The 15,387-nt window shown below is 35.9% G+C and overlaps 1 protein-coding gene across 17 annotated transcripts in view; it reads left to right on the forward strand.

Moving 5' to 3' along the window:
- Positions 1-15,387, forward strand: part of EIF4G3 (eukaryotic translation initiation factor 4 gamma 3) — a 362,305-nt gene that overhangs the window by 166,206 nt on the left and 180,712 nt on the right. For 9 of the 17 annotated variants that reach the window (XM_055137462.1, XM_055137456.1, XM_055137457.1 and 6 more), the window contains 3 exons: positions 2,076-2,171; positions 3,509-3,622; positions 7,060-7,092. The exons of 1 other annotated variant lie outside the window; for it this stretch is intronic. In XM_055137462.1, coding sequence (XP_054993437.1) covers positions 2,076-2,171; positions 3,509-3,622; positions 7,060-7,092 — 243 coding nt within the window. The remainder of the gene's footprint in view (positions 1-2,075; positions 2,172-3,508; positions 3,623-7,059; positions 7,093-15,387) is intronic. 7 more of the 17 variants (XM_055137469.1, XM_055137470.1, XM_055137472.1 and 4 more) reach the window with 3 other exon arrangements.

The raw sequence follows: 15,387 nt of genomic DNA on the forward strand, positions 1-15,387 counted from the left end.
AAAGGCTATTTTAACTGACTTCATTGACACTCTAGAAACGAAGTTAACTAATTAGTCGTTTTTCACCAGAGGTTCCCAAATTTATTTGACCTCCTGCTCCTCACCACTGAGAACAGGGCTTTTATTTTATTTATTTATTTATTTTTAAGCACTGTGGTTTATGATACTGTTAATGGTCGAGTTTCGTGCATTCCCGCACCGTACCCTGCACCAGAGTGTCTGTTCCCCTCCACTGTTTCCTCCCAGTGTCTCTCCCCCCTGGTGTCCTCGCTGCCCATCCCACCCCCCCAGGGTAAGCTTCCTGCTGAAGAACAGAGATCATGACTTTCTTGACATTTAATTTGTTAATGGATTGATTGTGTATTTTTTTATATCCCAAAGCTGTAATCAAGTAGTGAAATACTTTTCAGAATCTGAATGTTGCCAGATTTGATAGTAATTTCTTCACTAAGTTTTCTTAAATTGAGATATTTCCAGCCATTCTAAGTGTGAATGTCATACATATGCATAAACTTATTACCTGAAAAAATGCTGGGGATAATTTTTGAGAAATCTCTGAATAAGTTCAAGGTCATGCTTGGTCCAGTTTTCACATGTTTGAAAGATTTGAGATGCTTGCTGCTATGTATTTCAATTTGTGACCAAATTAAATAGAATCAAGTAAGAAAGGAAGTCGACTGACTTGGAATATGATAATATTGACATGGAATATTCCAATACTGATATGGAAGCTAGTGTCAATTATACAGGTGACTGTATAGGTTACCATGTTGAAAGATTGCAAAGAATACTTGCTTCTAAGTTAAAATTAATTTGCTTTATTTGAGAATTATGGTGAATCCATCAAATGGTTAGCAAATGCCATTTTTCAGTTTTATTAGAACATTTATTTACTTTTGAATTTTGGGCCACACTTGGCTATGCTCAGGGGTTACTCCTGGCTCTGTGCTCAGGGATCACTCCTGCAGCACTCGGGACTATGTGGGTTACCAGGGCTCAGAAGCACCTTACCTACTCTGCTTTCTCTCTGGCGCCCCAAACTTTTCTTTGAAAGCAGTATTACAGTACTTTCTAGGCACATTATTAACTTACCGTGGGTAAGATACTTGAAATTTCTGATTCTTGGTTTCCTTGATTGTGTAGTAGGCACAGTAATAAGCTAAAGGAAGGATAATAAGTAATAAGCAGGAAATGATTTTACGTAACTTAATCTTAATAACTGCTTTGTTTTAAACTTAATAATAACTGTCTTTTGAGATAGGTGTATTATTTTACATTTGTAGTGCAAGGAAATTACTTGACCAGACTTAAAAAAATAAGTGTCAGTTGTTAGGATTCTGTGTTCATTGCTCTTATTAATATTCTTTTAAAATATGTTGTATTTCATCTTCTGAAATCACCAGCACGCATTATTTTAGTTGGTAGCCTGTTACAGTTAATGAAAAACTTATTCTTACTTTCTGAAAACCTATGGTAAGTTAGTACACATTACCACTTTTTCTAGGCTATTATCTAAAATTTTTGTTGATTGTAGATTTCAATGGCTCTCAGTATAAACAGCAGAGGAGAAGAGCACTCGTGGGCTTTTAACCGCTCAGGCTAATGAGTGAACAGCTAATCGTCACTCTTACGACTGACAGTTTATTGACTCTGTCAGTGCCTGTTTTTACTTGGGGAAGTGAACTACAACATTATCAAGTTACCTCATCTATGATGATTTTGTTTCTGGCTTGGGCAGTCCATGTCAGAAATAGATAAATTTGCATTGATTATTCTTTGTGTTTCTGGTATTGATTAATTGCACCTAGTTTTTAAATTGCAGTTGTATCCTTATCAAGAGGTTTTGCATAGTCTTTTATAAAATTAAAGCTTTATTGTGTCCTAAATTACTGAATATTATGATAGACAACTGCTTAAAATGTCAGCTTTCCTTTGGTACAATTTACATAAAGATCAATTTTTTAATGTGAAACTGGAAATCACATTAATACCTACTTTTAAAGAAAAACATTATTAATTTGAGTTACCATGCCATTTTATTCAAATATAATATTATTTTTGCCATTCTTTGACAGACCCCTTATCCCTCTGGACAGAATGCAGGTCCAACCACGTTGGTATATCCTCAAGCCCCTCAGACAATGAATTCACAACCTCAAACCCGTTCTCCGGTAAGTAAGCAGAAGCTTGTCTTAGGTAATATTCCTCAGCCACTTTTGGTTTATAGTAGGTTGGATTCCTTTCATTAATATTTTAAATCAATTTTGGGATTTTTTTCCCAAAGATTGATTATTATTATCAATATTGGTTAGCATTGCATTTTTCAGTCTTTTCCGTAAGACTAAGACTAAATTTCTTAAGATAAAGAAGAAATGAAGATTTTTATCTTTAATTTTTTTAATGACTTGAATTTTTTTTAAGATTCTGGTTGCATTCAGGTTCACTTAGTTTTCATTTTTATTGTAATATTCAAAAATAAGCAGGGTGTAATATTAATAATTTTAAAGTAAATTAAGTTTCATTAATTAGACTCAAATTCCAGTGATTTGTGAAGACTTATGAATCTGTCACTAGATCAGTTCTCACCATTGACAGTTGTGCATGGCATAAAGAAATGGTGTATTCATTTCTTCAGTTGATAGTCAAATAAATATAGATGCTTTCATCCTCTTTGCTCATTCTTTACACGGATTGCAATAAGTACTGCCAAGATGGAGTATTTACTCAAGGTTCATCCTTCTGTTTCATGAAAGTTTACACTGGCTTCAGCTGTCCGTTCCTTAGAACGTCGTTTCCTGCCCTGCATGATTAGCTTTGGCTATAAGGTGCTTCTTTAACATCTCATTCTGTCTCACGTCCCAACTTGTACCTTGGCTCTGTGTTTTGCTCAGGAAACAGGGATCTTCTTTCTTTTGATTCTCTGCCCCTGCTTTTTTGCCTGTAGTAAAGAAGTATTTCATTGCATTAGCTCCTATTCATTTGATTTTATGCATGATTTTAGAAATGGTGAAATGTATGACATAATTGTTCAAAGGACTAGGAGGGTATAGACTGCACCAATAAGTAATCTCTTTCTTGCCCTCTTCCTGTCTTCCTTTTCCCTGTTGCCCTCTTCTCCATCACCTGTTCTTAGATCCTGGTTCTCCCCAGGGGGTCGAGGAACCATTCTAAAGAGGTGGGACTTTGGTCCCACTTGCCTGTTTGCTTGTCTTTTTTTTTGCTGAAATGGTCAACAAGATGTCTGATGCAAGTTTTATTCTGAGTGTTTTGGGGATGTGGACACTTGACTACTTGGAGTGGGCCTGAGATCTCTCCTGATTAATTTAGATAGGCCCCGGTTCTAATCATTAAACATGGAACATTATGGTAAGCTCTCATTGAAAAGAGTTCTTTGGACCTTTTCTTCCCCATCCCCCGTTATACTTTTTTTTTTAATTGAATTTACATGGTTAGAACTGGCGCAAAACCTGACTGAAGAGCTGCATCTCTAAACCAGTTTTTTTGACAGCCCAGCAGAACAGTGCCAATACATTGCACAGACAACTGGAAGAGGAGGAAGGTTTTGGAACAGACTCCCGTTTACAGGTCCTTGGCTGGAAGAGGCTGGATAAAATACTGCATTGTAAGCAATATAACAAACTGTACTTCTTGCAGGCAGTGGTGCCTCTGGCACTTACTATTTTTGACCACATCCATTTATTGGCTGATGAACAGAAATGCATTGATTGCTTCCTCTTTAGAAGTCTAACCTAGCATGGCAATTTCTGCCAGGCATCGTGGGGGAAAGCATAACAAATTGGGTGGGTCTTCTCTATTGGGAAATAGACAGGAATAATTTGGGATTTAGATTTTCTTTATTTTAAACTTGAAGATGGATATCCCTTTTAGGTAAATTTGATCTTAAAGGATAAATTTCAAAGATTCTTTATCCCCCTTTCCATTATATAATTGAATAACAAAGGGGAAATTATCTGTAGTTGTCAGCCATTTTTCTGTGGTCATAAACTCTTCAGATACTATCCTTTATGCAATTTTTGCCATTCACTCTGCTAGCGACCATTGCCACCCCCATTACTAAAAAAATCAACACATATAACATTCCATTACATACCCCAAAACAAGTGCAAGGCTAGAAGGTTGCAGCCTAGTCTTGCTTGTTGTTTTGGGTCCAGTTTTCTTTATTTCATTTGTGTTGGTGCTGGGAGGGTGAAGTTGGGATATGAAAATTGGCAGGAATGCATTTTCTTTTTTACATACCCAAGTTTCCATAGTCTAGTTTCATCCATCCCACAGCTATCTCAACTGGTGAGGAGAGGTAAGCTGTTGCACCGAGGAAGGACCCCTTCCCTGGCTTTGTAGAGCAGCTAAAGCTTACTCCATTCTATTTCTGCATTAATGGGCCATTGGCAATTGCACAGTTTAGGCTTTTCTGTTCTTCCCTGGACAGCTGCCTTTGCAATCCAACTGGCTTCAAGTGGCCCCCTCCCTCCTTCAGGTTGTCTTTGTGCCTGTCTTTCTATTTGATACTTAGTATCTTAAATTTCTATTGTTAAAACTTTTGTTTTAAAAACATACTGATAATCAGTTCCAGTTTCTGATTGCACTGGAATTCTTTAAGCAATGGTTTATTTTAAAATAGCTTCCAAAAATAGCAAGCTATTACATGCTTAATTGGGAGAGGGGGACAGTTTGGCTTTTTCTGTAACTTGTAACCATTGGTTATTTTTTTTGTATTTTGCTATGCCAAATGCCAAGGTTGCATCAATGTTATGTTGGCTATGCCCAGTTAACCAAACTGTGCACCAAGACTGAGTGAGTGGGTGGGTGGGTGGCATTAGCATTGAATCCAAGTTCACAGAAGGCTGTCTTCCTTTATATCTACAGTCCTCACCGTCTTAAAGGGGTGGGGGGCAGGGGGATGAAAAGAAACAGAAATTTCCTATTTTTCATATGAGCCAGCAGCGACTACAGTTTGTTCTGTTGCTTACAGTTACCCATAGGATTAAGACTATTGTCATTCCAAATGAAAAACTCAATAGCCAATGGTGACTAGTGCAAAATAGACTAGGGTACTTTCTCACTAACGTAAATTGTGTTGTTTTTAATATATGTATTATTTTTATAAGGTACTCCTTTTGCTCATAGCTAGTTCTCTCTTGACTGGACCATCCCAAATAAAGTTAAAATTTTTTGTTTTAGAGCCTTAGAAATGGGACCTTTCTGTGGAACAGTGATAAGACAGGTACTGCTATACTCAGGTTAATTTTTAACATGGCCCTTCTCTCCCATTTTCTTCAAAAGTGTCATGAAGAAACATCTCACTTCCACCCCCTACTTTCATACCACATGGGTGGTATTGCCTATTCTTGAAACTTGATGTCCGTAGTAGAGGTATGCTGTTTTCTTTTCATAATTGGAAAACTGAAAATATATTACCTCAGTTTCTTTGGAGAGAAAATTTTATGCAGGAACTAAAGCTGCCAGTATTATCATCATTCTAAACAACTGTTTCATTGCGATTAGCAAATATGGCTAATCTGATAGGTCAGCAAGAGCTCGTTAAGTTACACTGGATGTTGCTAGATGTTTTAAGGCACTTTTTTATTACTTGAACAATAAGAGACATTTTAGTTTTGCAGGTGAGTTATTGGTAGCGCTTTCTCCAGCCATCTCCATTGTGGCATGCGGCCCATTACAGTTTGTCGAAAAAAAGTGTTTATGAAATACTGACAGTTTTGGAAATAATTCCAAATCTCTTGCAAAAGTGATTGCATATAACTTAAATGCTGAGTATAGAATTTGTTTTAGTTGCTCTTCAGTTGATTCACCTCTGTTTGTTGACAGAAAGCTGTAAAGGAAATAAGACAAAAATTTATATTTTAGCTTTCCAAATAGACTGCATAAAGACCCTGTATGGTTTGCATTCAAATCTTTTCATAGTTATTTTCTCTTTACTATTGAAAAGGGTGGCTAGCATTACAATAGTAATGTTTTAGTAGCCATCATATGACGTTAGGGCTCAAGTGATTTTCTTTATACTTCATAGCAAAATATAAAGGATTTTCTTTATCCCTTTATAGAAAAATCTCACTGGAAGTCCAGTTTTGCTCTCATGAAAAATTATTTTAGAGATTTACTATTTAAAGTTTTATGGGTATGAAAAGCTTTTTATTATAAGTTAGGGAAAGTAGAAATTTGAATATATTATTTGCTATCAAGTACTTGATTTTGCTGATGCTTTGTTTACTTTTGGTTTTAATTGAAGTATCACATAGCATTTAGGTACATAATTATAGTGTTGTGCTGTTGTATATAAATAGTGATTGGGAGATTTGACTTTTACTCTATTTTTCTTCTTGGGTTTATAGTAATATCACTGATGAATTATCTTAGAGTGATTTTTTTTTTTAGCTATTTGCTTTGACATGCTCGGTATTAAAACATTACTAGTTAATTGCACTTAAGCATACATTTTAAGAAACAATACATAGTCATAAATATAAATAACATTCCTTAACTCCAAGAAGTAAATGAAGATATTAAAACTAACTTTCATGTGTGAGATGCCTCACTTAAACAAATATGAAATCAATTGATACATTCCTTATTTCCTGCTTGACATTATTGTTACCTTCCTTTCCAGTTTTTGTGTTATAAAAGCATTTCTCATTCCCTTTAGCTCTATCAGTTGCATCAACATACTTGACTTTTCATATGTTTGTCTTAATATAATTAAGTTACATAGTGTTTCCAATTTTCTTTTGCTTTATTTTAGGGTTCTTAAAATATGAGTGAAACACCTTTACACGCCTAACAGCTTAGCTATTTGTCTCCCAGCTGATAAATGGCAAACTATTCTTGGTAGTGGTGTTAACCTGTTGAATCTTAGTACCTGTCTGTCACTGTCCTGCAGCAAAGCTTTGACTGTTTGTGGTTTTTTGTTTTTTTTCTTGTGGGTTTTTATTTTCTTTTGGCATATTGTGCGACATTGTGGTTTTTGTGGTGTTTCTGACTCTTTGTGCCTTTCCTTTTTGTGTTTGTTTTCCCTCCTTTTCTCAGTTTGCAGCGGGGCCTCGACCTGCCCATCATCAGGTACTGTACCCTTGCCCCTTCACTATCATCTTTAACTACTAGGTGGGGCTTTCGTAGCTGCGAACTCTTAGAATGCTGCCACTCCATGGAAGTGCTCAAACTACTCTCTTCAGGAGTAGTTAAGTCTGATTTCACTCAGTGTTTTTGGTCCTTTACTAATTCCACTGCAATTTGCTATTACAAGTCGGTTTGCTTATAAAGTCCTTTATGAGCTTATAGCACAATTTATAAGTAGCTCTTTTATCTTTCCAAAAAATGCTTTGATTTTTAGAAACTTAAAAAAATTTAATATAGTAAGTCTTCACATATTTTATGGACATCTATCTCTGTTGAGTTTAAATTTAACTAAATGGAACAGGCAACATTCTAAGGGTATTCTATTAGCATCCTAATATAACTTATATTGATGTGAAAAAATAACAGTATCTCTAAAACAAGTTATTCTCAGTTACTAATGTAGACTTAACAAGCTGATTAACAATAATGTATACTTATTTGCTGCATAGAATGATCTTTTCCTATTAGGATATATAGAAAATAGATATTTTATTTAATTCTAATATTTTAAGTATATCAAACTTTTGAAATGAGACAGTTACATGAGTTAAATTTTTTTAAATGTATATGATAACAACTAGTTTATTCAGTAGGAATATACAATGAAGGAGGGTAGCCTGGGAGAAAGAAAGTGTTTTTCCCAAAATAGTCTTTTATAAATTGTTCTGAAATATTTTTTCTTTCTATAGTAGAGCATAGGCTTTAGAATTCAAGATACAATGAATTAATAGTTCATATTACACAGCTCTACTGTATAAATAGCTGAGTGAGGCAGGTCTTTTTTCTGAATCTGTTTCCTCATATGTAAATGGAAAAAAGTACCCTACATTGGAAATAGTTCATGTACATCATCTGAGAGAGAAATCAGTTGGGAGCTGGTTTTTTTTTTTTTAATATTTTATGGTTTGGTAAGATGAGGGAAATGTTACCACTATCTTAACCAGTTTTATACTTAAAATTCTTACTAATGAGTAAATGGATATTGTTAATTAAATACTTTCATTGTCTCGGAATGATTTTATACAAGGCTCTATTTCTCAAAATAAAATCTTTTCAGTTAAAAAGTTTAGGTAAAAGTGAGGTAAATTCTGAGATGTTCAGGATATTTTGCAAGAAACGTCTACATATATGCATATGTGCATATATAATGAAATGTAGAGCAGTTGTTTAGCCTTGATATGGAAGTAAAACAGGTATTTTTTAATCTTAAGGATGGCAAAGTACTTTAAGATCTTAGACTTTGGTGTCAGCTTGGTGTCAGTTTTTTGGCTCTAGCTTATTAACTCAGTGTTCCGGGGTAAGTTATTTGTTACCAGTCTCTGTTTTCTAATCTGTGAAGTGGAACAGTATTAAGACCTATCTCAGGACTAATGTGAAGAGTAAAAAGTGCAAATGAAATAATTAGTGGAGTGGTACATAGTAAGAAATCTGGGATGCAAAATTACTACTACTACCAACAATAATCTCAACTTAGAAAGTGTTGAGGGCTCCTGGGGAACTACCTCTGTGATCCTCAGGCCACTCAGATATGATCCCAGGCCACTCAAATTCTGTTGGCATGAAATTAAGGCATGTTTTAACACTATATGTGTATATGTTTATTATTTATTCATTAATTAAAAATTGCTGTTATCCAGCCTTGTTCTTTTTTGATGGATCCTTGAAGATCATTGTAAATCCTGAAGATTTATGTTGCATACAAAAACATCAGGAACTGACTGATCATTTACTCTTTACTTTTTCTTTTCTAAATGCTAGTTAAATCCCTCCCATATTATTCCATATATAATGAGTGAGTAAGGAAACAAACCCTTCCTTGGTTCAGGCAGAAGCAGTAATTGTCTTACTTGAGAAAAATGAGGAGGGATTGGAGTGACAGTAAGCACTGCAGTAAGCAGGTGGTAGCTAAAGGCCTGTTGTGCTGCAGGGTACAGTAGCTTTCTTGGGAGACTTTGCTGCTCTGTGTCCATGAATGTAAGCCTAGGTTTAGTTTGTTTTACTGGAATGGATATTGCTATTTTGAATGGGATTGCCAGTTAAGAAAAACTATCCTGTAAATTGCAGTTTATTTAGCAATCTCTCACCTATGAATACAGTAGCATTTCCCCCAGTGATAATTTTAAAATGAACATATTCACAGACACCTCTGTTCAATTCCAAACAACCTCGATGGAGACAATACTTTCCATTTGAATGTCACTGACTGCAGTCCATATTTAAAGAATTTACTCAGATCTAAAATAGGATACGAATCAATCTAAAACCTAAGACATTGATGGAGAAAGCGATGCTCACAGAGACAGAACACAGAGATTTGTGTAATGAAGCCGGAGCAGAGGAAAGCAAGTATTGAACAGTTCATAGTGAATGTATTTTTAAGACATCTTTGCCTTGGTATATTTTTGGTTTGTTGTGCCTTTGACAAAAAGTTAAATTGAAAGGGCCAGAGTGGTAGTTACCATAGGGTACCACAGATACGGTGTTTGCTTTGAGTGTGGCTGACCTGGATTCGATTCCCAGCACCCTCATCCCTGAGCACTCGCAGTACTGATCGCTGCCAGGACTGATTCTTGACACAGCCAGGTGTGGTCCTAACCTCCTCCCAAGATAAACAGTTTTTTGAAAATTAAAAATAAAAGTTAAATTGAATGGACTGAAGAGATAGTACAGTGGGTAGGGCGCTTGCATTGCATACCACTGAGCCTGGTTCCGTCTCTGGCATCCCACATGGTCCCTGAACACTGCAGGAGTAATTCCTGAGTGCAGATCCAGGAGTAAGCCCTGAGTGTTGCTGGGTGTGCCCTTCTCCACCCCCTACCAACTCCCTCCCCCCCTAAAAAAAGTTTAGTTGAAGACTTTATTTATTTATTTATTTATTACTTTTTTTTTTTTTTTAAAGTCTGTGGCTATTTGCTTTTACTGGAAAGAATTAAATCAAGGGTTAGAATTAGCCTTGGGATTAGAACTAGTGAACAGGTCCCATTTCTCCTTTATTGCATAATTAATTCATCAGTGACTACCCCTAGGATCCAACACTTTTTCTTGCTTTGATCTTTTTTTTTCCACAAAATAATTAGATTCCAGCTGATGTTTTGCTTGATGATATTTTCTAAGATTGTTATTTCTAAAGCCCACTAGTAAATATATAACTTACTGCAAATGCTCAGGAATAATTAGTTTCATGTAGCACTGTCGTCCCATTGTTCATCGATTTGCTCGAGTGGGCACCACTAATGTCTCCAATGTGAGACTTGTTGTTACTCTTTGTGGCATATTGAACATGCCACTGTCGGGATACTCTCGGTAGCTTGCCAGGCTCTCCGAGAGGGACAGAGGAATTGAACCTGGTTGGCCCTATGCAAGGCAAATGCCTACCTGCTGTGCTATCACTCCAGTCCTAATTGGTTTTATAAACATTACAAAAAAGTGTCATTATCATGTCATTTAGATAAGCTATTTGAAGTAGTTGCTTATGAAAAAAAAACATGCAGTTTAGTATCTAGAAACTATTTTTTCTTTATAAACTGAGTTTATTGGAATTGAAATTAAATGAATAAAAAGACTTGGTAAGCATTGTTAGTTTAATAGAACCAAATATTTTCTGTGGATGTTTCTTGGGGCAATTTTTGTTTAGAAGATCTTCAACTATGTGTTGTCAGTGAGTGTTCTTTTTGAGTCTTTTAAGTCAGAGATATCAAGCTCCAGTTAGGATTATATCTACTTTGTTTTGCAGGGAATCTTGAGATTACTAATCATGTTCTGTTCTTTTCACATCAGCTTTTGATTAGAGCAATAGTTTTCTTTAGTGGCCTAGGAAGTCCTAAATAATTTTATGTGTAGAACAATGTTGGTTTTTAAATATATATCATCTTTTTTTACTCTGATCTTTGAAAATATTAAGGTAATTAGAATCTCAAAGAGCAGAACATACAGGCAGACATATAGCAAGTTAAAAGTGGGCCATAGAGGTAGTATAGTTATTAAGGTGCTTACTTTCATGTGGCTAACTCTGGTTTCATCCTTGAGTGCTCAGGGGACCACAGAACCAGAAGTAAACCCTGAGCCTTGCCAGATTGCCCCCAAACTAAAATACAGTTCTTAGCACAAAAACATTTTATAATTTATTATTATTATTATTATTATTTCTACAGAAGAGAAAAAAAATTATTATTATTATTTTTTGCTTTTTGGGTCACACCCGGCGATGCACAGGGGTTACTCCTGGCTCTGCACTCAGGAATTACTCCTGGCAGTGCTCAGGGGACCATATGGGATGCTGGGATTTGAACCCGGGTTGGCCGTGTGCAAGGCAAACGCACTACCCACTGTGCTATCACTCCAGCCCTGAGAAAAAAAAATTTTTAATTGAGTCACTGTGAGATACAGTTACAAAGCTTTCATGTTTGAGTTTCGGTCATACAGTGATCAAATACCCATCCCTCCACCAGTGCACATTTTCTATCACCAAAATCCCCAGTATCCCTGCCAATTTCAATCCTTCCCCTGCCTGTGTAGCAGATAATTTCCACAATACGCTGTCTCTACTTTGATTACATTCAATATTTTGACACCAGTCCCTCCATTATCATTTGGAATTTTCCCATCACCACTCAAACGTGCCGAAAAGGCAATACTAGACAATTTGTTTTATATTGCTTGTTATGAATAGCATATAATGTCTCTCCTGGAATTCTAAAATTTAATAATTAGGGTCTGGAGAGATCTCTGCAGTTAGCTGCTCCGTTCCAAGATTCATTTGTGTGTCTCTGGATCATGGCCGTTTTATAATTTATTTAGATATGTTTTTGTTAACAATGTTCCCCAAACTGAAGAATATGGAATATCAAAGCATTTGAGGTTAGTGTCCACAATTAATAAACCTTGTTTGCTAGTTTATATTTTTGGGCCACACCGACTGTGTTTAGAGCTTACTCCTGGCTCTTCACTCAGGGATCACTGTTGGGGACCATATGCAGTGCCAGGGATGGAACCTGGGTAAGCTGCATGCCAGGCACGCGCTGTATCTATTGCACTAACTCTCTGGCCTCTCCAGTAATAGGTTTTATAAAACTTAATAGTATTTGGCATCTAAATGCACTATAAACTAGCAAACATTGAAATAGTGTGTTTTCCTATTCTAGTTTGGTTCTTTTTGAAGTGATTTAAACAGCACGCAAACCAGCAACTGACTTGTGTTGATTTTTTTTTTTTTATGATTTCTTAAGGTTCTTTACTCAAAAGTTGAGCTGTTACATTTGAAGTTCTAGTTCACTGTTTGAAATATATTTGTATAGCTCTCAGCAGTTTCTTAGAATTGGAAAATGAAATAAATGAAGACTTTGGAGCTTGCCTCTGGGACTAGACTTGAAACATCAGAGTTTAATGGATATCAATGGGAAGTCAGATAACCATGTACACAGTTGTTTGATAAGAGCCTTTGGATTTTTTGGAGCTCATGTAAGGCATGGGTGGCTTATTCTGGTGCCTTAGACACAATGAGCTACAGGGTTATAGCTGAACTATTTAAGAAAATATGCTGGAAAGTTGGCATAGCTAGAATTCAGTCTCAGCTTAATGACAAAGCTAACCTTGGGTTTTAGTACTCTTTCTTGTGAAATAGATAAATACGCTCCTAAGTGATATTAATATTGAGGTGTTATAAATATCAGTACTTATCTCCTCAGGTCCTTAGTGTCAGTTTCTATAAGTAGTGAGCCAGCTTGTCTTTCCCTTTCTCCCAAGCTTCTTTTGGGGGGTGGGGGAATGGTAGTGAGGGGTCTAGAAGTGGAGTTTTGATGGTACTTGGGCCACACCACACATTTTATATGGTTGCTCAGGGTACCATATGAAATGCCAAGGAATGAATTGGGCTTGACACTTGCACTATCTCTCTGACCCATCTTCCATGCTATTTTTAACCTATGAATGAAGTATTCTACAGGAGAACTCTTTTCCTAAAATCTGCAGTATGATCTGACAGAACAACTTGTTGATCCTGACAGTATCTTAAGAGATTTCTTTCCTCCATCTGACATAATTCCCTGGGGCAGCTCTGCTAATAGAATTTTCTGTGGTGATGAAAATGTTCTATATCCCTATTCACTGAGAACTTGAAATGTTCAGTGTGGCTGAAGAACTGAGTTTTTTTTTTTTTAATTGAATCACTATTATATACACAGTTAAAAAGTTCTTCATGATTGGGTTTCAGACATATAATGTCCCAGCATCTGTCCCTTCACCAGTAAAGCTGAGTTTTTAATTAAAAGTTTTAGGGATTACATGTTCTAATTTATAGTGAAACCTGATTTATGTGATATTGGCCAAATGCAGAAAAGCACAGAAGAAATTTAGAATGTAAAAACACTCATTATAAATTTAGAATGTAAAATCACTCGTTATAAATTGTGAATAAGTGCAATATTTGATCACAAATCTATCCTTTTTAAATCTAAATCCTAAAACTATCGTTTTTCCCAAGAGCATTTGAAAATTTTAAAAGATTCTGAGATTAAAAAGAAAATGTTAGTGGTTACACATCTTACTGCTTATCCTTCCTGTAGGCTAACTTTATAATGAAAAAAGGGATTTCAGGAGTATAATATTGGATGTGAGTGGTTGGTGTTTTGTTATTTGGTAGTACCAGGAATCAAACTGAGGACCTCGACTTGGAAAAGATACTGGTGAGCTGCATGCCTGGCCTGGGAGTATATTTTGGAGTTGGTTTTTTATCACTTTGCAAAGTCAAGAGTACTTAGTCTTTTTTGCCCACGTGGTAAGAACATCTAACTGGAAGGGCTTTTCATGTTTGTTGAAAATGATAGATGGTCTTCTAAGAATTTCCAGTCACTGTTTTGTTTTGTCCCTAGCGGTGCTCAGGGGCTTCTCCTAGCTCAGCCCTTGCAAGTGGTTTCTAGTGGTGCTCAGAAAACCATGCGATGGAACCTGGGCCTTGTGCATATTAACATGTGCTCCAGCCTTTTGAACTCTCACTCCAGCTCCTGTGATTATTATAATTTTTTAGGGGTACTGTTTTCTTTTTTAGTTTTTGGGCCACATATGACTGTATTCAGGGCTTAGTCCCGGTTCTCTGTTCAGGGATCATTCCTGGCAAAACTCATGGGATCGTATGAAGTGCTGGGGATCAAACTGTCACACCGTGCTTGGCAAGCAGCCAAGATCCTACCCACTGTACTATTTCTCCAGCCCCAAGATACCGTAGTCATAAAAAATGATGCAATATAGTTAAAATTATCTGTATCTTCAAAAAACATTTCTTACACTATTGTCTATTAATTTTGTATAATGATACAATTACATATCAATTACACATACAATTACATTGTACAACTTTGTATAGTGATACAATCTTTATATTTTCCTTCTGACTTGTAGAGTGTTTGAAAATTAGTAACTATATGGACCCTAAGTTTAGTGCCCACCTTTTTTTTCTTGTTTTTAGTATGAGCCACCCTAGTGGCTTGGAGATCTAATGCAGGACCTTGATGACCACTGGAGCCATATCCCTGGCCTCTGTCCTCCCTTTTAAGTTTTTTAGAACTGCCCAAAATGGTATTCAAATTTTGACAATCACCTTCCTCTGCCTTTCTCCTTGCAAACAAGTGGGCCTTTGAAAGAAAAGAGTCTTAGAGGTTGAACTGTAGTTTACATAGGATTGTAAATGATTCTTTTCTATTCAATCTTTTTTTAGCATTTTTTTAAAAGCTAGAGATTTGGATTAGTGACATCTGTCAAATTTGCTTATCTTGTGTAGTTTTGACATTGAATAATATATTTAGAATTTGAAAAAAACAAAAACAAAAACCTGTGCAGTCTGAAATGAGAGGTTAAAATTAGCTAGACTTACTTTCAAAGGAGCTGAATAAGTTTCCCTAAAGGTTCATACTTTAAAACACAAAGTAACACAAAGAAATGAAGAATAGGACTTATTGCTAGATTACATATACAGAGATTGACAGTCTTAAAGGACTACTGCTCAGAAACAATCAGTAGTAAAATGTGGTTGAGAAAAGAGCTCCTGTGATTCTTGGTTCCACTATCAGGAATACAATTGACCAGAATATGAGCAATATGTTGCTTTTTTATTTAACATTGAGTGTCTTTGGTTCTCTTTGAACACTGAGAACAGACTGAAAGAAACTATTCTAAGACCCCGGTTGGAGGGATAAGAGGGATAAAACTAATAATGATTAGTTTACAATAAAATAGATAAATCCTAAC

The sequence above is a fragment of the Sorex araneus genome, chromosome 5, assembly GCF_027595985.1.
Source record: "Sorex araneus isolate mSorAra2 chromosome 5, mSorAra2.pri, whole genome shotgun sequence".
NCBI lineage: Eukaryota > Metazoa > Chordata > Mammalia > Eulipotyphla > Soricidae > Sorex > Sorex araneus.